A 26,972-nucleotide genomic window follows, 5' to 3' on the forward strand; every position below is an offset into this window, starting at 1 on the left:
AGGAGGGCAGAGCCAAAGACCAGTTAACACCGAAAATGACAAACAGTTGCAAACAATATCACTTACTAGTAAGACACTTTTCTCTTTTCAAGGAACTGCTGCTATGAATATTTTGGGGTAAAATGAAGAGAGTTCATTTCCAAGCAGGCACTTCCATTAATTATATGTAGCTTTTCCCAAACTGATTCCTTGATATTTAGCATGTACTTAGCAGACTCTGAACGCAAACAGTAAAAGGAGGGTGGTGTGTGTTTTTAGCAAAGTTCTCCACTGTTTTATCTGAAAGATGCTGTGCCATATTACAAAAAAAGTACCTCTATAGGCATGAGGTTGGCCAGTTGTTTATACAAACTGATTTCTAAATTTTGCTGGCTCTTAGGGACCCTGTATATCTCTATCAGATCCTGGTTCAATTCTGAATGGAGGATTTGATTGACAAGGGAAGCAACTACAGCTCACAGCAGAAGTCTTAAGCCTCAGCAAACCTTGTATTTACAAGGAAGTAGCAGCAAAAAGCTTCCTGCATGAATGAAAGGCTCTGAAAGAGTAGCTGCATGCGAGAAGTAAACCATTACCCCAAACTAGGAAGGTTTTGATCTAAACCTAGAAAAATATTCCATAATAATAATTTCTTCAAAAAAAAGTAACTGCTTTACTAGGATCTAAACATGTCATGTTTGGAGTTTTCTAAAATAACTACTCTGCTTCCAAATCCGTTCGCCATGTGGAAGCATTAAATATTTCTGTCAAGTAACAGCAGACAAATTCTCTACCAGAGTAATAAGCCAAAAAAGTTAGAGCCAAAAGATGTGACATCTCAAATAACATACAGCCAGGTTTCTGGAAGACAAACAGATCAGTGATATTTCTCAGGCTGAGCTTTAAAAAAAAAAAAAAAGTCGTCCTTCAGATGGAGCAAGAAGTTCGGTTTCAGAGACAGGACACAAGCAATGGTTTTGTAATAATTATTCATCCCAGAAGAATCCAAATCTTCCAAGTCAATCAGATGGAAATGATACGTCCTCTCTCACAGCTTTTTATGAATACTTACATTTTGACGGTCTCCAGTTAAATGGGCAAACTCTACCATTTCGTTTCCAAACTGGCTGAATATTTGTACAAACTCTTGGAAACTACTGACTTTTTCTAGTTGTTCCATTGTTGCAAGAACCTGCAAGATAAGGAAAAATACTGTAGATTATCAAGATGCTAAACAGAAAACATTATGGCTAAAGTAGGAATGTTGTTACTGTTCACAGGCACTTCTAAGTCATGTTGTTTAAAATGTATATATTTTGTCACTATTTAAGTATTATTGACTCAACAGCTAGAAATCAAGTCTAAATTAATAATCATGATTCATTCAAAATGAGTCATTTGTTGTGAACCCTCAAAAAACATTTTCCTCACTCTTCCCAACATCAAGAGTAACAGTACTGGAGGATTCAGTTTCCAGCTTTAGGAAAAACGTTACTGTAATATTAAATCGAAAACCATAAGTACTTGAAATTAATATACAGCTCATAAACCTAGGTTGTAGCTCTCAATTTCAAAGTTCAATTTCGAATGCATAGCTTTCAAAGTCTAAAATCTCAGTTGCAGAATTAGGTGTTTTACTGCCTGCATGCATTAAAAAAAAAAAAAGCAACAGCATTCCACAAAACCCCCCAAAAGTTACAAATCAGTTAATATCTAGTTTTAAACTTCCCATAACAACTTACTCCGAAGATTTTTATTAGCTCTATATAAAACAAAAAACTAAATGAGCCCAAGTTGTATCAAGCTCTTACTCAAGACACATAAAAGCATGCAAAATCAGCTTTTTAAAAACATTCAGCAAAAATTATCATATCTTGTAAATTACTGAAGCTACCCTGCTGAAGTCATGACAGTACAGTTTATAAGGGAGATTAACATTAGGGCTTTTCAGGTTAGAGGTATCCCAAAGTGATTTTTCAGACTCACTAAATGCCTTCAGAAGGGAAGACAGCCAAAGCAGTTCTTTATTGTGTATCAGACTGGAGATCAGATACCGCATGAAAATTTAACAAACTGTACTTGAAAAGGAGAAACTTCAACTTAAAATTTTCTTTTCCTATGCCAAAATATCTTCCCCCGCAACTGGTAAAAAAGCAGCACTAGATACTCTATTATGACAAGCCACCCCTTCCCTGCAACCCAGGACAACCCTCCTAGAAGTACTCATTCTTTGCTAATACAGCAGCTGCTCCAACTTATAGTTACATGGTATGTAAAGCAAAGGTTCCGTAAAGTCCTGCAAGCACTGCAGAACCAACTGCTTTACCAATGCAACCTTAGACTGTACTATGTCTGATTATCTTACACAGCCAGTTCCACAAAGGCCACAGAAACAGGAACTTCTGTGATTCAGGTGTTGATCCATGAGCAGGGCTGCAGTATAAAGGACTTGGAAGGAGGCTGCACCAAGATGAAGATGTGAAAATAGAAATGTGCTGGGTTCAGTCAGGAAAGAGTTAACTCCCTTTACGGTGGCTGCTAGGAAGCTGTTCCTGGATGCAGGGAGCAGCACTGATAAGTTCTCAGCTGGCGCTGGGGAATGCCTGCACTGAATTCAAGGTCTTTCTCTGCTTCTGACACTGCAGCTGCGTTCCCAGCTCTCGCGGTCTCGCTACAGGCAGTGCTGGGACACACAGTTCAGACACCTGACCCAAACTGACCAAAGAAGTATTTCATTCCATAGTACGTCATGCTCGGGACAGAAGCGAGGAGGGGGTCTGGGAGCCATTAGTCTCTCCCTTATCTTCTCTCGTTCGCTCCCATACACTTACTAACCCCCTCCCTGACTCCTGCGTTAGCTGCTTTGCTAACTCCTGTGCTGGCTCGTTTGGGAGGGAGTTGGTGATGGGTTTGTTTAGTTTTCCTGATCCTGCTATCGCTGATAGGATTAGCTCGGAATCTGCTGTGACAGCGCTCAGGCCACGGCCCTCGGCCTGCGATTGCTCTCGTGCTCCCTGGGTGTGACTCTCACTACTCAGCACCCGGTTGTGCACTGATCAGTGGATGGTGAGCAACTGTATCAGAATTGTTATCATATGCTTTATTTTCTATTATTTTAATTACTCATTAGTAGTAGTACTTGTATATATTAATTTAGATTTTATTACTAAATAGTTCTTATCTCAAGTTTATGAGCTTCCTTATTTCTTTTTCCTCTAACTCTTCCCCTCCACGAGAGGAGAGGGGATTTGCGAGAGCAGCTTTGTGTTATTTTGCTAGCCAGTTAAACCACGACATAGCAGCACAAGAGTGGAAGAAGCAGAGAACCAGAGGACTGGGAAAGTGAGGATGTAGAAAAGTGAATGTGGAAAAAGGAGAAAAAGTTAAGGTCCAGCTTTCTCTTCTAAGAATGGAGAAAAAATGGTAGTAATTATGCTTATTCTTGGTTTAAGCAAGTGTAGTACTTCATGAGTACGGCCTTGGTTGCAAGCAACTCCTACAGTTACCCTAGAGCAAGTGTTTCTGTCATGACAGATCTCTTGTCAAATAAACATTCCAGTGAAAGCACACACATTTCCACTGCAGCTAACAATTCTAGACATTCCAGGCAGAGCTGACACTCCAAGAAACTACATACAGGGAGAAACCGTATAGACAGCTCTAAATTCGTCTAAAGCTTATTCAAGAAGCTGTTAAAAAGCAGAATACCTGTGATATCTTCATGTTGAAGAAAGATTAAAATGAAAAATTATGAAACACACTGATATGAATGGGAATTTTAAGCCTTTTTTGATACATATTTTTAACCTTGTATTTGAAAATGTACGTTTTAATTACTATCTAAATTAGAACTTAGTATGACACAGCTACTGCTGCACTATGAATGTTGTCTTTCCGACAGCAGTTTTAGGCTGACACCACTTAAGGGCACATCCATATTTTGATCCAATCCACATTGTGCAGCAACACTCCCACTATCTGTCACTTCCCTAATTTACCGTTCTAACACTCCTAGCCTGACTGGTGACAGCAAGCGGAGTAAGACTTCAAGCTCACTGATGCAGTGACCAAGTCTGATGGACAGTGAAGCACATTTTGCAAGGTAGGAAAGGTGTGGGTTGGAACTAGATGATCTTTAAGGTCCCTTCCAACTCAAACCATTCTATGATTCTATGATTCTATGAAATGTACACAGTCTAAGAACACAGGGCCAGGATACATGGTGCAGAGACTGCAGAAGCAGGGTCATTGGGATCAACCAGAGGTTGCCTTCTGGAGCAGGTCACCATTCCATAAGAATTACTTCATTAGTCTATGAAACTGGACATCCAACACCTAAGCTGTTTTTCTGTCCTCTGTCCTTGGTTGGCTTAAGTGCTCTTGCTCCACATGAGGAAGATTATGGTGACAATGAAAATTAAGGTGTTCAGAAAGAGGCAGCAAACAAACTGGCACTACAAGTTTAACCCTGGGCATTTAGTCTCTAACATGAAAATGCAGCTGAGATCTTCTGGAAGCCTGATCCACTCCAAGAAGCCAGCACCTGTGGCAGCACTGGTGATCCTACTCCTGCCTTTCCACCCTCTATGCTGTATTAGACTATGCTGCCTCCAAGTATTTGTGCGCACTTCTGAAGTCCCTGCCAACATCACCCCCCTACCACCATATTCCTTACAGGAAGAACTACTTCGCTATCCATCATACCACGTTCTGACACACTTTTCAGGAGCATACTCTATAAATATCAAGGCATGCCTGTATAAGACACCATAATTTGTTTAATTAGGTCCTAGAGATGTGAATTGCTCTATCAGTACCATAAACAGAAGGTGACCTTCTCAAACACATGTAGACTATGTGTACAAAGACTAGGGTGACTATGGCAATGAGTCAGACACACACTGGAAAATGAGAATTCATTTTAAATACCTTCAAAATTAAATCCTGTACCTATGCTTACTGTATTCGTGTCACTGTATACGTGACAATAGTTTCACATACATTTAAGACTATCACAAATCATGCCCTGCTGCTGAAAGAATATATCTTTCCTTTTCCCTTCATGGTACAAGCACTTGCATGGTTGCACTGTAGCCTAAAGCCATGTTACACCCACCATTTCTGGAAAGGTAAATTAATTCAGATCACTGCATGGCTACAGATGAGGGCAGAAGAAAAGATCACGAAAGGCAGCAAGAGGTATTAAATGCACCATTCTGGTCTCCAGTGCAAGAAAAGACCAAAGCTGCAACAAGTAACTTCAGCAAATTAATATTGCTAAATATGCTGCCACCATCACCAACCACTGGGAGAAAAGAGCACTAACACAGCAAATCAGTGCTGCAAAGGCTAAAGCCAGATCAAAGCAGGTATTACTGCAGTTTTTGAATCCTGGTCTCAACTTAGAATCTTGGGTCTAGAAGCTGCAAAAAAGATAGCAGCGTGTCTGGAAAGCTAACTGGGTCAAAGGAAAAGAGATACCACAAGGAGTCAAAAGAGGGTTTCTGCTTGGGATTATAAATTGAAAATTAATGGAAAAACCCAAGCCCTATCAGGCTCTCATTTTTCAAACATGAGGCTTTTCTATTTTTGTTTTAGCACGTCAGGGGGGTGGGGGAGGGAAAGAATATCCTACAGTCAAGACAGCGCAGTACATGAAATAGATTACATTTGAGGTTAAATGGGTTTTCATATATTATTTAAGTCAACTAAGTAGTTTCAAGCTAAGTTTGAAGAGGCAAGTTAAACTGCACAAAAAAACTTTTAATCTCTACTTCACTAGCAGATTTTATCAGCATTCCTCACAGCTTTTTGCCTTAGACACATTCATAATGCTCTCGTCGTCTTAATCCTGACAGTACAAACATCCTGTCCTTAGCAAGAAGAAGCTTTTATTGGCCATTTTACTGACAGATTCACTTTCCACCTCACAGAAAACCTGAAGTTAAATAAGCAATAACACAGCATCTTCCCCAGCATAATAAGTCAATAGTGCAATACAGGTCACAAAATGCACAATGTCACTGAAAATTGTTATTTTATTCTTCCTTTTAGTCATCTCTTTTCAGATTAATTTTTACCTTTTTACTTTGCAATTCACCTAGAGATACAATGAAAACACCACTTTATTTAGCACCACTCTTTTGCATTGACTGCAGGTACCAGTTAAACAAAACAAAAAAGAATCTACAAATACCTTGTTTCTGGAAGTTATAATCTGTTTAATAACAATTCTGTCCGCTAACACCAGCACCTTCGTGACAGAAGCAAGCAATGACCTTGCAGCTTTTACCACACCGGTTTTGTCTGTAAAGATTGTTATGTGGCTATCAGATTCTGGATGGTCCAAACTTGCCACGTCCGTAAGCTGTGCAATTGTTTCACCTAGAGGGAAAAGCAGAAATAATTAGTATTTCATACTTACAAGAAAGGATACTGGGCCATTAAGCGTTCCTAACTTTCACCTTTAAGGTATAAAACAATTTCAGAGCTACCTCTAACTCTTTATTTCACTTCACTTCCTTCTACTGACTGCGGGTGGCACTCTCTCCATATTTAATTTTGAACTATTATTCAGTACTGCCTCATTCTTCCATCTGTAACATCCGCTAATTTTCATTCAGTAGTCTGCAGATATTTGAAGTGGAGGGAGTGGAGCTGGGGAATGTGGAGGGAGAACACATTCATGGGAGATATTTTTCCAGTTTTAATAGCCAAAGTCAAGTCAGCGTCAACACTTGCAGCATCAACCCACTGAATGAGTGGGATGCAGCAAGGAAGGAATAACCACAAATTACCCTCCTCTTTCCAAAGTTCACTTAGCATTCTCATGATTTACGGATTTCCTGTTCCTGCAGGAGTCTTCAGGCATGAAGAATAAAGTGACTCCAAACAGTAACTTTATACCTTATAGGACTGAAGCATTATAGTGAGCCTACTGCACATTATATTAAAAGAAGGACCACCAAACTCTATGTTGTCAGAGACAGGAGAGAAAAAAAGGCAAAGAAGCACCAATTTTCAGTTCATAAGCATCTTTTATCCAACTAAATGGTAGTTGAATAAATAGTTAAATAGGACTATTTAACCACTTATCTTTTTATGTGCTTAAAAATGCTCAATCCAATGCAGGCAATGGATCTCCTCGTCCAAGAAAAGCATAGGTCCCTATCCAACTAACTCTTCTGGAGTACTCTAGATAATAGTGCAGTAGAGGAAAGGCATAGAGCAGCTTCCTATTCCACAGCCAGAGAAGGACTGCCTGGGAGACTGAACTCAGGCAAGCTCCAAGACAAGCTTTTTGTTAGCACGCAAGACAAGATGATCATCCCACAACTAACCTGCAGATCATCCGTGAATATAAAATCTAGGACATTTGATTGATTCCCCCATGACTTATCTTCAAAACCTCACTTAAGCTAATTCACTAAACTAACCCCATAACTAAGGTAATTCACCTTAAGCACACACGATACTTCAAAAGCCTGATAAAGCCAGAGGTCCCATATGAAACACCTGAGGGTGCATTATTACTCTGGAAATAACACACACAAACACTATGGAATAAGGAAGGCCTGACAGACCTTCAAACTGCAGAGCTCCACACTTCCTAGTGTTTGCCTATGATTTCTCTCCTCTGGCAAATGTAATCTTTTGAGCTCCTAAGCTGCCCGAATCGGTATTGCATTATGGCAATGAACTTCCAGTACTTTTGCTAGGAGCAGGCCAGGCCATAAAAGCCATGTGACAAATAATCAGAGGTTCCCTCTAGTATAGGTATGCAAATACGATAAACAGAGCACACTCCGAGAGTGGAAGTTCCACAGCTGAGCTGAAGGGTCTGAAAATGAATTATAAAAGTACCACTATTATCCAAACAGTGAAGGTAGTCAGATACACTAATGGTGAAGTTGTAGGACAAGTTTCCAGTCAGGTGAGATCATTTAACAGCAAAACACACTGGCAATTGCCTTCTCCACAGTTAAATTCACTTCAGTTCACACCAACCTCTAATTGGAACTGTTAGCTTTGTCAGCAGATAAACCCCAGTATCTTCCTCTGACCTCTACATATACGTGACAACATAAAACACTTTAATTGTTCTGTGTTTTTACAATAAAGTGCTTTTAGTAACTACAGGAGGATGCACATCATTATCTCATTTCTTATGCTGTGGGATTCACCTCCTTGGAGATGAATTATCAACTCATAGGTGAAGCATCTAATCATACAAAGAGTAATTGGAGAATGTAGAAAGAGCTGCCTGTCAAACGCGAGACTTCTGACAACAAAACAAGAGCTTCCTTCTCTACCTGCAGATCTGCAACTACAGGAACGGAGTAAGCTACAAGGAGCACAATCTGTTAGGGTAAAAAGACTGAACTAGGGACTATTTAAGTCAGCTGGGCACACACAAGTCCATGGGACACATCTGAGAGTGCCAAAGGAGCAGCTCAGTGTCACTGTAATTCTGCTATTATGTCTGAAAGGTTGTGACAATTGGGACAGATTTCCAGTGACAAAAAGGCAACTGTCACATCCATCTTCAAGAAGGGTACTAAGATAAATTCAGGTAATTATGGGCTAGTCTGCCTGACATCAGTCTCCAGGAATATTATTAAAGCCATCCTGGAAGCCATTACCTCATGAAGCAGAAAAAGGCAGTCAGGAAGAGCCAGCACAGACCTGCAAGGGTAAACAGTTCCTTATCAACCTGAATGTCTTCTATGATGAGAAGACACCCTCTCTAGAAAAGAAATTAATGGGTGCTGCATATCTCAACTTTAGCAAGGCCTCCAACATGATCTCCTGCAGTGTCCTTATAACTAAACTGAGATATGGATTGGATAAGTGAACAATAAGGCAGGTAGAAAAAGCACCTGTCTGTTGAGCTCAGGGATGTGATCAGTGGTGCAAAGTCCAATGGGAAGACAATTACCAGTGGCATCCCCCAGGGCTAACAGAAGGCATCAAGACCGTTCCCATGGGCCAGCATGTTCAACAAGCATGTGAACAATACCAAACCGGGTGAGCATCTGATCTGCTGGAGAACAGGGCTGCTAGATGCAGGGTCAGGCTGGAAACACAACCTGACAAGAAGTTCCTGAAGTCCAACAAAGGCAATAATACCAAGTCCTGTGTCTGGGCCAGGATAACACCACACAACAGTACAGGATGGGGTCAGCTTTCTGAGAAAACCTTTGTAAGACATGGTGGTCCTGGTGGACAAAGGGCTGAACAGCAGTCAGCAGTGATGTTAGGAGTGTAGGAAATGGTTCTTTTCTACTTGCGGGCACTGTGGGACAGCACCTGGAGTACCATGTCCAGTCCAGGGCTCCTCAGTACAAGGGAAAACACTGACATTGTGGAGCACGTGAGGGAAGAGGAGAGATTGAAGGTAGCGTGTTTTGTTCCATCTCAAGAAGAGAAGGCCAATAGCATTGTTTACTGCAGCCTGCAACTACCCAGCTAATGGGCAGGTATGGAGAAGACAGCGACAGACTGATCCCAGAGGCGCATGGTGATGGGACAAGAGACAAAATATAAGAAAACACTCTTCCCATTGTAAGGGTGGTCATACACTAAGAGGTATACAAGAAGTTGCACAGCCTTCAGTGTTGGAGTTAAATGCCTCTTTTGATCTAAGTTATTCTGTGATTCCATTTATCCATTTTAAATTGTTAGTTTCAACCTTCTTGATACAGTTCTTCACTGTACTAAAAGACAAGGCAAAAATAGGGGAGTGCTATTTATTACCTCCATTTTACTCCACATCTTCCTTTAGGGCTATGTAGTCAACTGGCAGAGAATACTGAAAATGTTATGACACTAACTCATTCTTGACATGTGTTTTCTCTTAAATTAACCACTCTCTTCTAGTATTGAAGAAAAAAAAAAATCACAGATGGGCATCTAAAAATGTGCTTTCAGTTACATTCCACTAATATACTGTCGCTGTAAGCACTGACACAGCGCAAGACTCAGGTAAAATCTGCTACATGACCCTCTGCAGTGTTTTATGATTCTATTTTGAGTCAATCAAATTACAAGGTTTATTACACAGAAATAGTCATAACAAGTCTGAAACATTTCAGATCACTGATTATACCCTTCACAAGAGACATACAACACCTGTTATCCTTCAAAGCCTCTGCAGAATATGCAATTGATTCAGACTCCCTACTTTTCTTAGCAACTGAGACATAATGTTCTAAATCCTTGAGTACAGAAATCTGTCTTCTACACCTAAGAAAGTGCTTTATTTTTTGAGGCACCACCTAATTTATAGGCTAAAAAGTATGAAGAGTTCTACAATATCCTCTGTCCTAAACAGCCCATGCCATCAGAACATGGGATTCTTTTACACAAGTCAGTATTGTTAGCTATAACTGGCCAGATCTTATTGGCTTGCTTGGGACATCAAAGTTATTCAAAATGGCACTTGAGTAACTGCGTTCAAAGACCAAATTCAGAGGACAGTTATTCATGAGAATTTATCTGCACAGAGGACTCTTACCTTGTCCAACACTTAGGAGTCCACAGAGGTAATACTGGCACAAAAAAACCAACCCAGAAAACCACCAAAGAAAAAGCCAGCAGCAAACACATTTGATATACTGAATTTCCCATGTAAGTCTTCGGCTAGATCTCAAACAGATAGTTAAGAGAGAATAACTGACCCATGCTAAGGTAAATGTGAGCTTCGACAAAAAAGTAAACAGCCTATATCCACCCCTCTAGACTGTGACTGCCTAACAGAAAATAAAACTTACAATGTAAAAAAGATATAACCATTTGGTGAGAGAAAACACTGCAGATCATTTTTAGATTCCAAGCTCCTCGTGGATACACTGATAGGGAGAAAAAGCACTTGGCCACAGCATAACTGGCAAGTCAAGAAATAGAGATCCAGACTACACTGCTCTTCTAGCAGCTGAGAATAAGGATGTAAACTTTGGCAATTTTGCCTTGTCAGCATTTTACTTGGATCTCTGAAGAGAAAACACGCTTCACATAACAAATGGAATGTTTTCAAATTAGGATATTTCTGTTTGCAGCCAAGTTTGCTTGATCAACCATGAATTTTCAGCCTGAAGTTTATCTAGAATAGTCCTTCACATCCCCAAAACAATCACTCATGGCCAGCGTGTCTCTAGGCATTGCAACTTGTTGTTGAGGGATTTTCAGAGGATTTCTTGCAGTACCATACTCAACATCTGAGCTTTTTTTTTTTTTTTTAAAATCACAAAAATACTATGAATTGTAACCCCAAAGTGTGAGGCTAGCACAATGATTCAACAAGGACTATACAGGCTAGGACACCAAAAGCCAAGTTTCTCAGGCTTCTGAGTTTATTTAAAAGATAAAAACCAAACACTGACCCACAAGTCCACTCTAGCTTAACAGATCACTTTTAAGTAGAGTAACCCATGTCTTGGAGTAGAGTACTACTTCTTTCTGCAGTTAGACATTAGTGTTGAAGGGCCATTTATTTGCCTCCACATCTGTAAGCTCGAGATTGTTCCCCTGAAGCCACAGTAAGCAAAAAATCTCTTACACCTGTAGGTACTTCCACCTGCTTAAACAGGAAAAGCTTCAAAGCAGAATTTCCCATGATTCAAATGTATATGAAAAAAAAAAAAACACCAGCACTAACAACAAAAGGAACAGTATTTTAAGTATGATCTTCTTGAAGACTGCACTGTAGATGTAAGAATACACCTTCACTAAAAGCCACTGAAAAATCATTCAAGGAACAGTATTTAGTATCTAGGAAAGTAGTTTCTAGTATGACATTGACATTCTCTTACAGTATCAGAGAATGTAACCCACTATTTGCCGAGACAGAGGCTTCTGAGGGAAGAGGAAGGTGACAGCAGGCAACTCAGTTATCCATGCTTCACATTCAATCCACACACACAGCAAGCACGCAACAAAAGTTCCAGCAAAAAGACAAGTATGTTATGATTTTCATTTTACTGAGGGGAGTCATCAGATGACTGATGTGAGTCATCTTACTGAGTCCTGATGAAATATGGGTTGACACTGACCTTCATTCAGACATTCAGATTTAGAACACAGTGACCTTAATAGCATAACACTCAGATTACTTTAAATACACCACTGTTTTAGCTTGAGAGCAATAAACTCTGATGTTGTATTCTCAACGCTCTGCTCTTTGCCTGTAGTAACATCATAAACCAATGAGCAGCCAGGTAATTCCTGGTGGCAAAAGATCCTGTAAAAGTCAAAACCAACACACAAGTCCATCCTCTGTCTGTAAGATGACAACAATTTAAGTAAGTGGCAAAATCAGGTGACAGATCAGGCCTTGAATGAACCAGCAGAAGAGTGTTAAGCAATTAAAGTTACTACATTATTCCTGACTAGTAATTGTGTGCCAAAACCGGCACAAGCACAACAGGTTACGAATTTCATGAGTAACTACATACCTGCTCTCCTTGCCTCGATGCAAGCAACACTCATTTCCTCCTTCAATTCACGATTTTCGTTGGCAATAGTTTCACCTACTGTAACAAATCTTGCAACTGCCAGGTTAACTGCTTGGCCCACTCGCTGAATTGCTTGCAGAGTCTTGTCTGAACGCTTTGGTTTGTCCTTGTGATTAATAAGAGTAGTTATCTGTGAACAAGAAGAGTTAATTATTAGAACTGTATGCAAGAAAACATTTTAACTTTAGTATTAAAGGCAAGTTTTGAACTGAACTTACTAATAGATATTTAGCATACTTCTCCAATAAAATTTACTGTTGAGTCATAAGGTAACATTTAACTTCTCAGAGAATGAAAAAAAAAATTTGGAGTATAATTAAGTTTGCTCATCTGCTGTGATCTCAGCTTATGTCATCTCAAACGGAGGGATATTTTCTTCCCCTCACATGTGCAGTATTAAAATAAGCTGCCCTAGATCTCTCAAGAGGTTTTCACACTAAACACAGTAAGAGGACCCCAATAGTAGACATAACATCGTTTTGGGTTTGCCAGCACTGGAAATCTTGCAAAGTTTTTGTGCTGCCAGGTAACTAGACACACTCAATCAGCATTCGGGAGCTTTGGCGCTTTTTACTGAAATAAGTCTTTCTAAATGATGCTTTGTCCAATTGATTCAGGATTTAAGAACAAGCAGTAGCAGAGTCTTTACACAAAAAGAACCACTCATCTTTCGGAAATAATCTGAAGTATTCCAGCCCTCCCCACATCAAAATGTTCAGTCCTCATTAATTTAGACATCCTCATTTACAGGTGTTTTCCAGCATTTAGGAAGAGTTTTCCATTTAGATGCAAGGTGTCAGTACAAGAATTTCTAAGAACATCGTATTCTGAACTCCACATCCTGTATCAGCTTTTCTGCCCTGCACTACATTGAGCTACACATTTCTGCATGGATCACCACAACCAGAGATCACCTGCTGATTCATGCAGGCTGCAGGAGACTAAAAACGTGCTAAAGAGCACTAAACACAAGGAAACAGAGATCCCTCTCACCCAAAGAGAAAGATAATGCAGAAGTAGCTTTTCAAAAGGCATACAAACATGAGAACACTGTGTAATACTGCTACTCAGAATTAACTAATTACAAACTGCATTACCAAGAGTATAGGAGCTTTATGTTTTTGGTATGACAACCATTTCCTAGTGATATAAAGAACAGATGTTGAACTGTAGTTTTGAACATCCTAAACCAGCATAAAAGCCATCACTGTTGCTAAAGACAACCACCCCACAACACCACCACAGAAATGCATCGTCTGCCCACTGCCTTTTTATATACATCCTACTTCTTGAACATGTACCTAAGCCACAAGCTCTGAAGAAAAGACACTTTCAACAATTCATACAACAAATCTGTCCCTGTAAGAGTCCTCCAGTTCACCAAACTTCCAATTCAAAGCCTATGAACCCCTGACACCCATTAAGTGAAAATGCCACCTTAGGATGAAAACAGAGTCTTATTAAAGGGTAAACTAAGCAAACATCAGGTTCATTCCAGAGAAGGAATGACATTCCCCAAAAGACACAATTAATTCAGAGGAAGTTGAGATTAGCATCAGATGGATATTAAAAACAGTTGCACGTTGCCGGTCTCGTGAACTCTTGCCTTGTAGGTGCTTCAGGTATACCAAACTATCAAATACCTGACAGCAGCTCATCTAACAATCCCAGCTGGCAAGTTCTTGACTAGTCACGGGCAGCAAGCCTACAGAGAGCATTACACCAAATGCTGAAGAAAACCAATTCGATAGAGGGTCATAACTTCGTTTCCTGAACAGGTCTTGAAGCAAACAGCAACCCAATGCTATGCAAACAAAGATCAAATAGTACATTCATACAGTTACTGACTTATTGAAAGCATATATAAATAACACTGGCCTAAACCAAACAGAATACTAGTTGGATGCATGTCCTGGCTGCAAGTTTACCTCCCACAGCATTTTATACCAGTAGAAGTTTAAACATGTTCTACATAATCCTGAAAAAATGCATATGCAACTAACTGCAGAATGAAAGGAATCCCACTGTCTCTTACAAATCATCAAGGGCATTTTAATCCCATATGTTACTGTAGAGGTATGAAAATGATAAAAATCTTGAAGATGTCACAGTTTAAGTTACTTTAATAAAGTCTTAAAACATTTTCAGAAACCCTTTCATTTGAGATATGGCTGAAGTTTATAATTCTGTAACTCCTTTAGCACTCTCTTCAGAGGGGATCATCAGTTTTGTAGAAGAGAGACACCCCCTATACCTCCACCTCATAGGGTGAAGCAAGAATCAGCAGCTGTGTTAGCAGGTCTATCACCAGTGTCATCTTAACCTCCAGAGGTTCAACAAGGCCAAGTGCAGGGTCCTGCACATGCGTTGTGACAACCCCCAGTATCAATACAGGCTGGGGGATGAATGGGTTGAGATCAGTCCTGCAGAAAAGGACTTGGGGGTACTAGTGCATGAAAAATTGGACATGAGCTGGAAACATGTACTTGCAGCCCAGAAAGCCAACCGTATCCCGGGCAGTACCCAGAGAAGCATGGCCAGCAGGTCAACGGAGCTGATTTCTCCCCCTCTACTCCAGTCTGGTGACACCCCACCTGGAGTGCTGCATCCAGCTGTGGAGCCCCCTAAGAAAGATATAGACCAATTGGAGCAAGTACAGAGGAGGCCACGCAGATGCTCAGAGGGCTGGAGCACCTCTGCTATGGGGACAGGCTGAGAGAGTTGGGCTTGTTCAGCCTGGAGAAGAGAAGGCTCCAGGGAGACCTTATTGCAGCCTTCCAGTTCCTGAAGAGGCCTACAAGGAAGCTGGGGGGGACTTTTTACAAGGGCCTGTAGTGACAGGACAAGGGGTAACGGGGTTAAACTGAAAGTGGGGAGGGTTAGATAGGACAGCAGGAAGAAATTCTTCCCGGAGAGGGTGGTGAGGCACTGGAACAGGTTGCCCAGAGAAGCTGTGGATGCCCCATCCCTGGAAGTGTTCAAGGCCAGGCTGGATGAGGCTTTGAGCAACCTGGTCTAGTGCAAGGTGTCCCTGCCCATGGCAGGGAGGTTGGAACTAGATGGTCTTTAAGGTCCCTTCCAACCCTAACCATTCCATGATTCTGTGATTTACTCCAGATACTCAGTGGAGTATTTTGCATATACAGATTAAACTCAGTTTGGAAAACTATGGTTACACACATCACCTGAGGCTTTGCAAATACCTCCTGGAATAATGAACTTTTAACTGTGTAATATAATTTCTTCTTAGAACGGATAACTTTAGGGCAACTACAGTAGCTATCTTAATATTAGACTGGAGGGAAGTGTGTTGAGCTCCACTGTCTTCCAGAAAAGTCAAAACCTATTTGAATTGGCAATCCATAACAAACATAAAAGAACTAAAGCAGAAGCTGGTCAAAAAGTTGGAAACATACCAAGACAAACAGCTTCACATAACACTTATTTCAAGTGTGATCAACATTATGACATTAGATGTAGCACATGCAGACTGTACTAATACAGTAAAATTTGCACAGGATGTTTGTTATATAACAAGTAACAAACAGTCCTGAAATACGAGTAGTTAAGCTGTGCTATAAGAGAGCTAGAGGAAGATATGAAATATATATCAGCTAAAGGCAAAATAGCGCTCTCTGGTTCTGGAACCAGGAGTTAAACATATACCAAGTGTAAAACACAACATCAAAAGGTCTGAGGAAAGTTCTCCACATACAGATGGGCTTCTCAACCTGCCACCTGCAGAAAACATTGCTGTGCAAACAAGGGGAAAGTATAAATCTGGGAAATATCTTTTTCTTTCATAAAGTGTTAAAAATGACAGGTAATGTGTATCCTCCACTTAAAGTTATGAAACAGCAGAGGTAATAGCAACTGCCTTTTCAGATTCTTTTCAAGACCTAAGTCAAACTCACAATTAATGATCCAGGTTAAAAAAAAACAAACAAGCAAGATCTTAACTGAGCAAGGAGAGAATTTCACTAGAATGTTAAGTGAGAGACTGTGTGAAACTGATGCTAATAAGCAGCACAAAGATAATTTAATTAGTTTAAACCACAGTGGGGGGAAAAAAAAAATTTAAATCCCTAAGCAGTACAACTGAAGGTGTGTTAGAGAGAGGCATGCAATACCATTTGTCTCAGGATAGAAAAAAAATGCAATGAGCATTAAAATGGCAATAAGCTAGGCTTCTAAAATAAAGAATAAGCAAAGCTTTTGCTTCTTTTAAACACCATTTAAAAAATTATATGAAATTGGACAAGTTAAAAGGAGAAAAGCAGAGACCCACATGAAACCTAACAAGGAACTTTCTCCCCAGAAAACAACCGCCTTCCTCCAAAGATACCCTAACAGCCTATCAAAACCTGAATTAGTGAAAACTTGCAGTGTTTAAGGATATTTCACATTACAAAGAATTGCTTTTCCCTTGCAGCCCATCAAATTGCAACCAGATCAGAACTATTACTGTTGTTTCTTTCAGTTTGGTTTTGTAGGGGTTTTTTTGGTTTGGTTGGTTGCTTTGGTTGTTTTTTTTTTTTTAATTAAAGAAAACCCCTGTGACTCCAAGAACATTATCTAAGCTTTCCTTTAAGCTTCACACCTCCCAAATATTTAATCTATTGTATTCTGATCACGTATCACCCAGCCACTAACATCGGCGCTGTTTGGGCAAGAGTTAACAGCTGAAAAGATTACCTGCAAGTTCCTTTGAACAAGAGAAATACGTTACCTGCTGTTTTCACTAGGGTTTACTGATCAGGTCCAAGAAAGGAAACAGTCCCCTTGACAGCACTCATGCTCTGTTTAATGTGGGCTCTTACATTATTTTCATGGAAGGCTTACCTGAGATTTGAGACAATCATTTTAAGGAGTGGGCAACCTCAAGAAACAGTCAGGAACAATCTTTTGTCACTTGTTAGGAACAGCCCCAGGAAAATCAGCTGTTTCCCACATACTTTACTGCAACTAACATGTATATACCCATAATGTATCAAGATGTACTTTATATTTAGGAAACAAGCTCGGTTGTGACAGTTTTCAAGCAGCTGTTTTCAGAGCCTTTGGAGGGCCTTTGGATAGCAACACTTAAGTCATTATATGCTTCATGCACAGGAAGCATCAGGACAGCATGCTTAGCTAAAAATATTCTAATGTCTATTTATTATCAGTGTAATTAAGTCTTGCATGACAGAATTAAGTGATACTTAAGAGATTGGGTTTCAGGAAGTATTTATAGACAACCATAAATAAAACCAAGAAACGTAGCTATTTCACAGCTACTGCTACAAACACAGGAGTTAAACAGAGAAGTCATGTTGGAAGATACCCAAGGAAGGGGGTAGATAAGGTAAGTACCCACATTATACATAGGATGATTTAGACTCTCCAGAACAATATTTGTTACTGCCTCAAACTAATGAGTTTTCCTGCCAGAAAAAATAAATATTCAAGATGCTTTCTCTATGTAACGAGGATTAGCATCCTTTGAGTAAATAGATCCTCTTCCATTTTGTGTATTTTCTGCTTTCTATCTTCCGTTGATTTCATAATGGTAGAAAATGCCTTTCGGGAAGGGGAGGTGGGGGGAGGGCGGGGGAAAGCAAGACCAGAAATGGAAAGCAAGACCAGAAATGGAAAGCCTTTGCTAAGAAACTGCAATAGCACTAGATACTAGGGAAGAAGCTACAACCCCCTACAGCAGAAGGGTGCTTGTAAAGTAAATTTAGTTGCATTTGATAGGACACGAAAAAAACTTGGGTCAAAAAGGCCTTTCCTACACTGCTCACGTTTTTATTCAAGTTCAACTTGAGCTTGGGGACAGGGAGGAATTTCTAATATTACATTTTAGGTACTGTCTCTCATTAGGTCTTGTGTACCACTTAAAGACAACCAGGTCTTCAGACTCATTTAGCCAGAGAGAACAGGTTGTTTCAACACCCCCATCTGCTACAGAGTACAGCCGTACACGAGATGGAGCAGAGAAGCAGCAGCTGGCATTTCACTTCCAGTCCATAAGGGCTACAAAGCAAGGCTGTCAGATAGACTTCTCATCACAAAAGACAAGCCTCAGGGATCTTGAGAAGTGAACAAGGACTATCTGCTCACCTGTCCTAGAAATCAAAAATCTGGGAAGATTAGATGCCTGTCCAGGCATTAATCAAAGTTTTACTAAGCATTTTCTATAATTTCAAACTCTAAAATATTTTTTAGAAGTCTGGCTAATGTGCAGATTTTTAGAATTGGAAAGCCTTATCTTCCTGCACAGTTTTCATTTTGTAGGAAAAAAATCCCACAATTAAACTTTGTAGAAACTCAGCTTTGAAAGTTTTTGAAGGCTGGAAAAGATGAACAAAAATTAAATGCAACTGCATTAACTACTCATGTGCCAGTTAATTGTATGAACCCATATTCCGTTTATTCTGAAAACGTCATAGAATCATAGAATGGTTAGGGTTGGAAGGGACCTTAAAGATCATCTAGTTCCAACCTCCCTGCCATGGGCAGGGACACCTTGCACTAGACCAGGTTGCTCAAAGCCTCATCCAGCCTGGCCTTGAACACTTCCAGGGATGGGGCATTCACAACATCTCTGGGCAACTTGTTCCAGTGCCTCACCACCCTCTCTGTGAAGAATTTCTTCTTGATATCTAATCTAAACCTCCCTGTTTTCAACTTATACCCATTACCCCTTGACCTATCACTACAGGCCCTTGTAAAAAGTCCTCTCCCAGTACCCTTGTAGGCCCCTTCAGATACTGGAAAGCTGCAATGAGGTCTCCTCGGAGCCTCCTCTTCTCCAGGCTGAACAAGCCCAACTTGTCTCAACTTATTTGAGACAACTGCCTCTGCTTTATGGATGCTTGAACCAGAAGAGTTTCCTCTGCACGTCACTATTTAAAAGGGGCAGCCAACCCCTTCTTACAGGTGTCGCAGAGAGCTCAACACACCATTGAGGACCTTGAGGCACCATTTCTGTAAAAGAACAGCTTCTGAGGAGTGGTATGACCCTGTTACCCCATATTTATTTTCCTCATACTGCCTATGCACTGGTGCCTAGAAGGGCAGTAAAAATACACTGCGTGTCCAAGACTCCAAGTGCTGTTACACTCATGGCATCGAGACAGTTACAGCTGTTCCTTTACCTGAAGGCTTTTTAAAAGCATCTTCTCATGGCTTTTGTACACAACTTCCATAACAGCCTTCAGGGAGGCAAATGAAATGAACTACTTCAACAACCTGTAAGCCGGTTCACTTCTCTTCAGGCAAACACTAACGTGCTTAGAGGAGCCTCAGGCAATATCTTTCACATGTAGTGTCTAACAAGCCGATCAGCCACCTCTGAAAAGGAAGAGGGAACACTCCAGGACCTGCAGCGACAAGGAGAAGCTGACAAGCAACCCAAGAACAGCCCTACCACATCAGATCGCTGGTACACCTAGTCTAGTATCTTATCTCCTGTAGCACCCAAGCACGGATGCCTAGGAAAGAGAAGAGAATGGCTATACTGCAGCTGTAACCAGCTTTTTGGTTTAATGCAAGTCACACGTGTCATTTTGAAACACCACAATATTTAATTGTGCACTTCTCACAAGCATCATAGCTTCAACAGGTAGAAAATATTACTTGGAAGGGGTGAGAATAGCCCTCTTCACCTCCTTCAGATCTAGGCTTCAAAACCTACTTCAGACCTCTTTGTGAAGTTTGCCAGGAAAGGCAAGAGTACACAACTTCAGCTTGGAATACACACCTCGGGTTATTAGCACCATTGCTATGTACTTGTTACACATTCTTGGAATTGTTAAGAGATCAAAAGAAAGGATTCGACTCACAGCAAGACTGTACTGTAGCAGTGAATACCCTTTCTTTGTGCTGAACTGAATTCCTAGAAAACCAAGGGCCCTTGAAACGTAAAGATCTAAACCAAACACCATCAAGAAAATTATTATCCAAAATGTAATACAGATGAACTTGTTTTGAAGTACCACATGGAGATGTAGTACTTCGATGACACCAGTTTCTTTCCTCCAGTGTGTTATTTTTTGGGGGGGAGGTTGGGGATTTGTGGGGTTTTGGTTGTTGTTTTTCTTTTGGGGGTGGGGTGGTTGTTGGGGTTTTTTTCTCTCTCCAGTTTACAGACTGAATTTTGCACCTTTGAGCAACTTGACAGGAGCTGGCAAAACCAGCTTTTCAAATCCAAAGTCCCATTTAACCTCTTCTATGTTCTGTGCATCAACAGGCATACTGAACATCACAGAATATGCGTTTACCTATAATAAAATGCATCAAAAACCAAAATGGCCTTTACTACACTTTTATGAACTGGCCTTCTAACTCAACTGCTCTTAAGGTTTGCTGAAATGCACAGCCACTTCACTACACACAGTGAGCATGAGCTAAAAGACCCAATAACTGGGTTTTGGAGTGTACAAGCCAGTGCATTTTCCTCCCCTCCTGTTACCCTCCACAATTCAGTATTTTCTTACCCAAGTGGGTAGATTTCATGAACAAAGCTATTACCCTTTTTCATTCTGCACCTAGAAATCCTGGGCCTGAGCAAGCCCAAGTAAACAAAACCAACTCTGAGGGAAGTCCATTGTTTAAAGCGTACTTTCAGATGTGGTCAAAACAGATGCAGACATGTTTTCAGCACCAGAGAGATGCAAGTCTCCAAAATAACTCAATTTACTAACATGATCAGATAACCCCAAAACCAGAGACTGAATGGCAAAATAATTATTGTGGCTTTCTTCCCTAACTTGCCTTTGTTAATGTACCTAACCTTCTACTGCTTGTGCAAACACTGCCAGAGCCAGCTCTAAGCTACTTATTCAAAAAAAGAGCCGCTGTTGTGGAACTAAAAATTCAGACGTCGTAATAAAGGATGTAACAGGGAGAACACAGTGATACCACCTGCAACTGAGAATTCTCTCTCTTCACATCAGAACTGGTTCCTGAAGATGCAGAAGCTGCTTGTTAGTCCCATTAACAGGCAGCTTCACTGGCACAAACACCACCCATTCAGTCCACCTCGTGCCGCACATTGCCGACAGGAGGGTTCCTTCAGCCTTTTATAGGGAAGGTTTCCTTAGGAGCATTTTGACATACCACTTCAATTCAGAGCAACACCTGGTATTCTGTCTCGAAAAGCACATATATGCCCTAGGGATTAATAGAGAAGTACAATGTGCTCTGGAATAGGCTATGCAAATCTAACTACTACCCACCTGTGGGAGTGTAAAACAAAACAAAAACTTCATATAATCCAGGTACCATATCTTTTTTATGTTAAAGAGCCTGTATAGTCTTCAGATTGCTTCCTTGAAGAGCTCAAGGACAACAAAAACTCATTCAGTTGGAAAAGTTTAAGAATATTTAATTGTAACATTGAGATGCAATACAGAATCTTTGATAATTAAAAGAGAATATTCCATACATTGATCAAACTCCTACAAATTAATTCTATGAGCAGCCTGGTCTAGTGGAAGGTGTCCCTGCCCATGGCAGGGGGGTTGGAACTAGATGGTCTTTAAGGTCCCTTCCAACCCAAACCATCCTGTGATTCTCTACTAAGCACTTGCAACTGTGGGCAGTATTACCCTTCTGGACAATTTTTACTGATTACACCTCAAAACCCATGCTTACTACACTACAATTTTACTTTGATGTTATTTGAAAATACATGATTTGTCTGTTATAGATGTTTATATTCATTCTGCTTAATACAAAAAGTCAAAACAAAAATTTTCTGTAAGAAAAAGCAACTGAATAATTTTTTGTATTTTTCTATATACATATGAAAGAACCTTAGGATTTTCTCATACATGATTTTTGTAACTTGTGTTTATAAGTTACTTTACCATTTGAGAAATCCTTTTATGTATAAAACTAAGAAATCATCCCATTCAGTATCTAGAGTAGAGTAACAGTTGCAAACTGAGGGTAGAGTCTATATCACTACCCATTTACCCCACTGGTTTTAAATAAGGCTATTGATGGAATGCAATACAACTCGGAGTAAAAATTATTGTTTTAAGGTTCTATCTAGCAAGGGTTATGCTTTGTCAATGTATTAATAAACATAAAACAAATCCACGCAGAAAGCCATAGGCTCATAGAGCCACAAAACAGTTTTAAGTAAACTATAGTCAGAGTTGTTTGAATCATTAATTCATAATTCATCCTTTGGGGATTTCCCTACCTAATCTGTCTAAAACCATCTGTTAACAATGCTGAATAGCAAGAAAGCAGCTCTAATTCTTTTTTGTGCAGGATCACGGTGAGGCAGTTTTGATTTAATACTCATTCTGCTGGAGAACTACAAATATTTGTTTAATCTATAGAAAAGCCATTAATCAGATCCCATAAATGTGAAAGATAAGACTCCATTGAAAAAGAGCAATTGATTTTCAGCTATGTCAGTAAGAAGCATCTTTCTTCAGCTACTTGAAATGTTACTCTGACTCATTTATCACATCAAAGACTGAGGTACTGAACGTTATAAAGTAGGAGCCAAGTTTAACTCAAAGCCAATTTCACCATCCAAGGGTTGACCAAAAAAAAAAAAAAGCTGAAATCACAGCTGTTTCACAGTAGTGCTGTTGCTCATGTGATAAAATGTTCAAGTGTCATTTTTCATGTAGAGCTGAATATCACTAGTGATGTTAACATCATTAATTTTTAATATGAAAATAATTGTATTTACCTATTTAGAATATTCAAAGGCACACCTGTGCTCCCCAGCATACCTTAAAAAACACATCTGTAAGTGATTTGCTATTTCCCTTTTGCTGTTTCATAACCACCTAGCTTCAATTATTAAATAGCTGTCAATTAAAAACTAGTCTCAGTCAAGGGAAACCTGCAATCGCATCGGCACAGAGATACAACCGATTCCGTGACCGAAGTAATCACATTATCTACATCCAGATGACAAACTCCTCAGATTAACTTTGCTGCATAAATCAAAGAGAAAGAATCAAGCTCCCTTAGGCTGAGTAACAGCTGAGCTGCTGCAAGCTTCGTTTTCCAAAAAACAGAATTTCTGTTGAGTGGAGGATTATTTGTAACACAAAACACAAGCTCACAACTTAACCCACACCACCTATGGAACCAGAGGGAGGAGGAGAGTCAGGGAGGTAATGACTAATTGAAACTAATGAGGTACAACTCTGTATGCAGGCAGGGTACCATATGCTTCCAGGCTCGACAGCAGTTTGTGCTCATGACTCCGCACCCACGGCACGGTTTCTCTGCAGTACTGGATGTAAAACTAGGAAGGGTTTAGCAAGGTTTGCTTCGCTCAGTACAAGTTACAACGCAAGCCTCTACACTGCAATTCATAATTTCATTACTCAACAGTAGTGCCAAGTCTGAAGTACCAAATTAATTCAAAGAAGAAAATCCTGGAAAAGGGGAGCTTTGCTTGCTAGTTACCACAACTGTTTAAGTATTGAGGATAAAGAACAGTGTCAAGAAGCATTTTAAAAGAGGTGCACTCAAATATTTCTTTTTTCCCCCTCAGATACATTGAAGAACCCAATGAGTTTAAGACAAATATGGATTACCCTACTTTTTTCAAAAAAGGCACTTTCCCACCCACCAAAAAGAGCCATAAGGGGCAAAGTGCAAGTCCTGGCACCATACTGGAGCAAGAACAGCCAACAATGTAAGAACCTTTTAGCACCTTAGAAGTGGGAAAGGGATAGACCTAGAAGTACCAAAAAAAAAATGTCTAGTGAAACCAGGCAGAGAAAGGACTTGCTGGAACAAATCTCTCTGTGCATCTGCTGTACGAGAAATGCAAATAAGTTGAAATGGATGAGAGCTTAGACTAAACGCTGAAGTTCAGCAAGGGAATGAGAAAGTATGAGAGACCCTTCTATTTAGTCTCTACAGCACACACAGAACACTTGATTTGCAAAAAGTTCAAAAGTAGGTATGTAATGAGCCTGTACTGCAATACAAGACGTTCAACCATCAGCTTGTACATAAAGACTGATGAATGATGTGGAGGAAAAACAGGGAAAACATTTGGGGTTTTCCCCCCTGCCCCCCAGTTTTTGTAGACTTCCAAAAACAAAAAGCTAGTGATACCAAATCACAAGTCTAACAGTGCTCTTAATAGAGGACTCTGCTTTAAAGCTGATAGCAAAAAAACCTCCAACACTAAGACAAATCCATGACTGAATAATTCCCAAGAATACTAGTTTTGCAGCTACTAAGTTTAGAAGAAATGAACACCCCTTGAAAGGTATCATGTATCTCTGTCACTTATCATATATAAATCTCTTGCACAGGTTTTGGCCAGTACTGGTCCCACACATGCATGCATCCCCAAAATATACGTTTTACAAAGCTCCTTTAGTACACCCAGAGGAAATACCCTTCAATAAGGAGACATGCTAACATCTACAAGTATACTGAAGAACTGAACATGAGTTGCTGTTCGGAGTTCTGTGGCTACTGGGTACAACATGAGCAACCTTGTAGTTTCCAGTCACCTGAGGACTTGAAGCCAATGAGACCACAAAACAGCTTCCCCAAAGATACTGCTAGCCTACAGACAAAATTCAAAAGACCAGTGGTCACAGAAAGGTAGCGTACTGAACTCCATGTCTACAGTTTTACACTTCTCAAACCTCTCTTCGATAGAACACTCTTCTTCAGTTCCATGGAGAATAACATCAGTTCCACTAAATGCACATTAACTTGCCAGCTATTACAGTCCATTTATTTGGGAGTTATAACTCTAATATAACTCAGTTACTTCCTTAATGCAGCTTTGCCCCATCCCTTTGACAGAAAATAAGAACAGAGCAGGATCAGCTATTTTTTGTAATTGAGCACAGAGAAGGAAAGTGAAGTGATCCCTACACCAGAATATATTTGTGTGATGTAGTCTGAAAACCTGTGTTGAATCAAAGTGACTGCAGAAGAGCCTAGGAAAACATCAGATAAAATGGAAAAAAAAAAAAGACATTATTCTCTAAGATTTTAAGGAACTCAAAGATGCAATGGAATATATCAACTTTCTCATGCAGTCTCCTGCTTAAAACTTGATGGACAGTTGATGTATGGAGGTTGTCTAACACTTGCACATGGCAAATCAATAAAAAACCCTAGGAAGAGCAGAAGTAGCAGATACCCAAATAAATGAGAGGTGCTGGCAAAGACTAAACACGGTTTTGTCAGTGTAATTCCTGCCTCACAAAACAACCAGATTTCTCTGTAGAGATCACTGATTGAATGGATAAGGAGGCACTCTGCTGAAAGAAAAAAAGTCAGGAAACAAAGTCCATACCAAAGGTTTCAAAGGACACTAAGCAACTCTCTCAATATGAATATTTAACTACTTAAGAGACCGAATGATGAGAAGGAAGATGCAGAAAGTAAATGATTGATTACTTTAATAGAGGGAGATGACCAATGGAGTTTACAGAAACCTGGACTGGGACATGGATTTTTCTACATAATCATAAACAGGGAGGAGAGATAAGCAGGTAGTAAAATGATGAAAATTTGCTGGTGATCCGAAGTTATTCAGGACAGTAAAGATAAGATCTTACTACAGAACTGCAGAAACATTTTGCAACGCTGACAAGGGAAAAAATGTCAGATGAAAAAACACTGCAGATTAAAGTGATACACATAGGAAAGTACCATCCTACTACATGAAAGCTAGGTCCCAGCTAACCATTACTCCTTGGTAGCAAGATCTTTTCATTACTATACATTCCTCCATGAAAAAAAAAAAAAATCAACACCAAAACACAGACTTGCTTGTGATGAAAGGGACTTCCAGGGTTACCAGCTCCCTGCTCAAACCAAGTCCAGTTAGAGTGTTGCTCAAGACCTCATCCAAGTGGTTCTGAACACCTCCAGAACTGAAGAATCTGCAAGTGCTCTGCAGACTTCATCCAGTGCTTCACCACCCCTACACTGGAAAAGGCTTTTTCTCATATCTCAGTCTTTCCCATGTTCCAACTTCCATCCACTGCTTCTTGTCCTATCACCACACACATCTAGGATCAGTCTATCGCCGTCTTCTCCATACCTGCCCATTAGCTGGGTAGTTGTAGACTGCAGTAAACTCTGCCACTGGTCTTGTCTTGAGCTGGAACAAACACGCTTCCTTCAATCTCTCCTCTTTTGTCACGTGCTCCACTACATCAATGTTTTCCCATGTACTGAGGAGCCCCAGACTGGACATGGTACTCCAGGTGCTGTCCCACAGTGCCAGCCCAGTAGAAAAGAACCATTTCCTACACTCCTGCTAACAACATCACTGCTGACTGCTGTTCATCGCTTTGTCCACCAGGACCACCGTGTCTTTCCTCGTAAAGGTTTTCTCAGGAAGCTGACCCCATCCTGTACTGTTGTGTGGTGTTATCCTGGCCCAGACACAGGACTTGGTATTGCCTTTGTTGGACTCCAGGAACTTCTTGTCAGGTCATGTTTCCAGCCTGTCCCTGAGTCTAGCAG

The 26,972-nt window shown here is 40.2% G+C and overlaps 1 protein-coding gene across 1 annotated transcript in view; it reads right to left on the reverse strand.

Moving 5' to 3' along the window:
- Positions 1-26,700, reverse strand: part of CTNNAL1 (catenin (cadherin-associated protein), alpha-like 1) — a gene marked incomplete at its 3' end in the record, with an annotated part of 50,218 nt that extends 23,518 nt beyond the window's left edge. The window contains exons 1-4 of the mRNA XM_010153942.1: positions 26,545-26,700; positions 12,432-12,621; positions 6,176-6,363; positions 1,052-1,171 (exon numbers count right to left, since the gene is read on the reverse strand). Coding sequence (XP_010152244.1) covers positions 1,052-1,171; positions 6,176-6,363; positions 12,432-12,621; positions 26,545-26,700 — 654 coding nt within the window. The remainder of the gene's footprint in view (positions 1-1,051; positions 1,172-6,175; positions 6,364-12,431; positions 12,622-26,544) is intronic.
- Between the last annotated feature and the right edge of the window lie 272 nt (positions 26,701-26,972).

This window comes from Eurypyga helias, unplaced genomic scaffold, assembly GCF_000690775.1.
Source record: "Eurypyga helias isolate BGI_N326 unplaced genomic scaffold, ASM69077v1 scaffold9606, whole genome shotgun sequence".
In the NCBI taxonomy this organism is placed as follows: Eukaryota; Metazoa; Chordata; class Aves; order Eurypygiformes; family Eurypygidae; genus Eurypyga; species Eurypyga helias.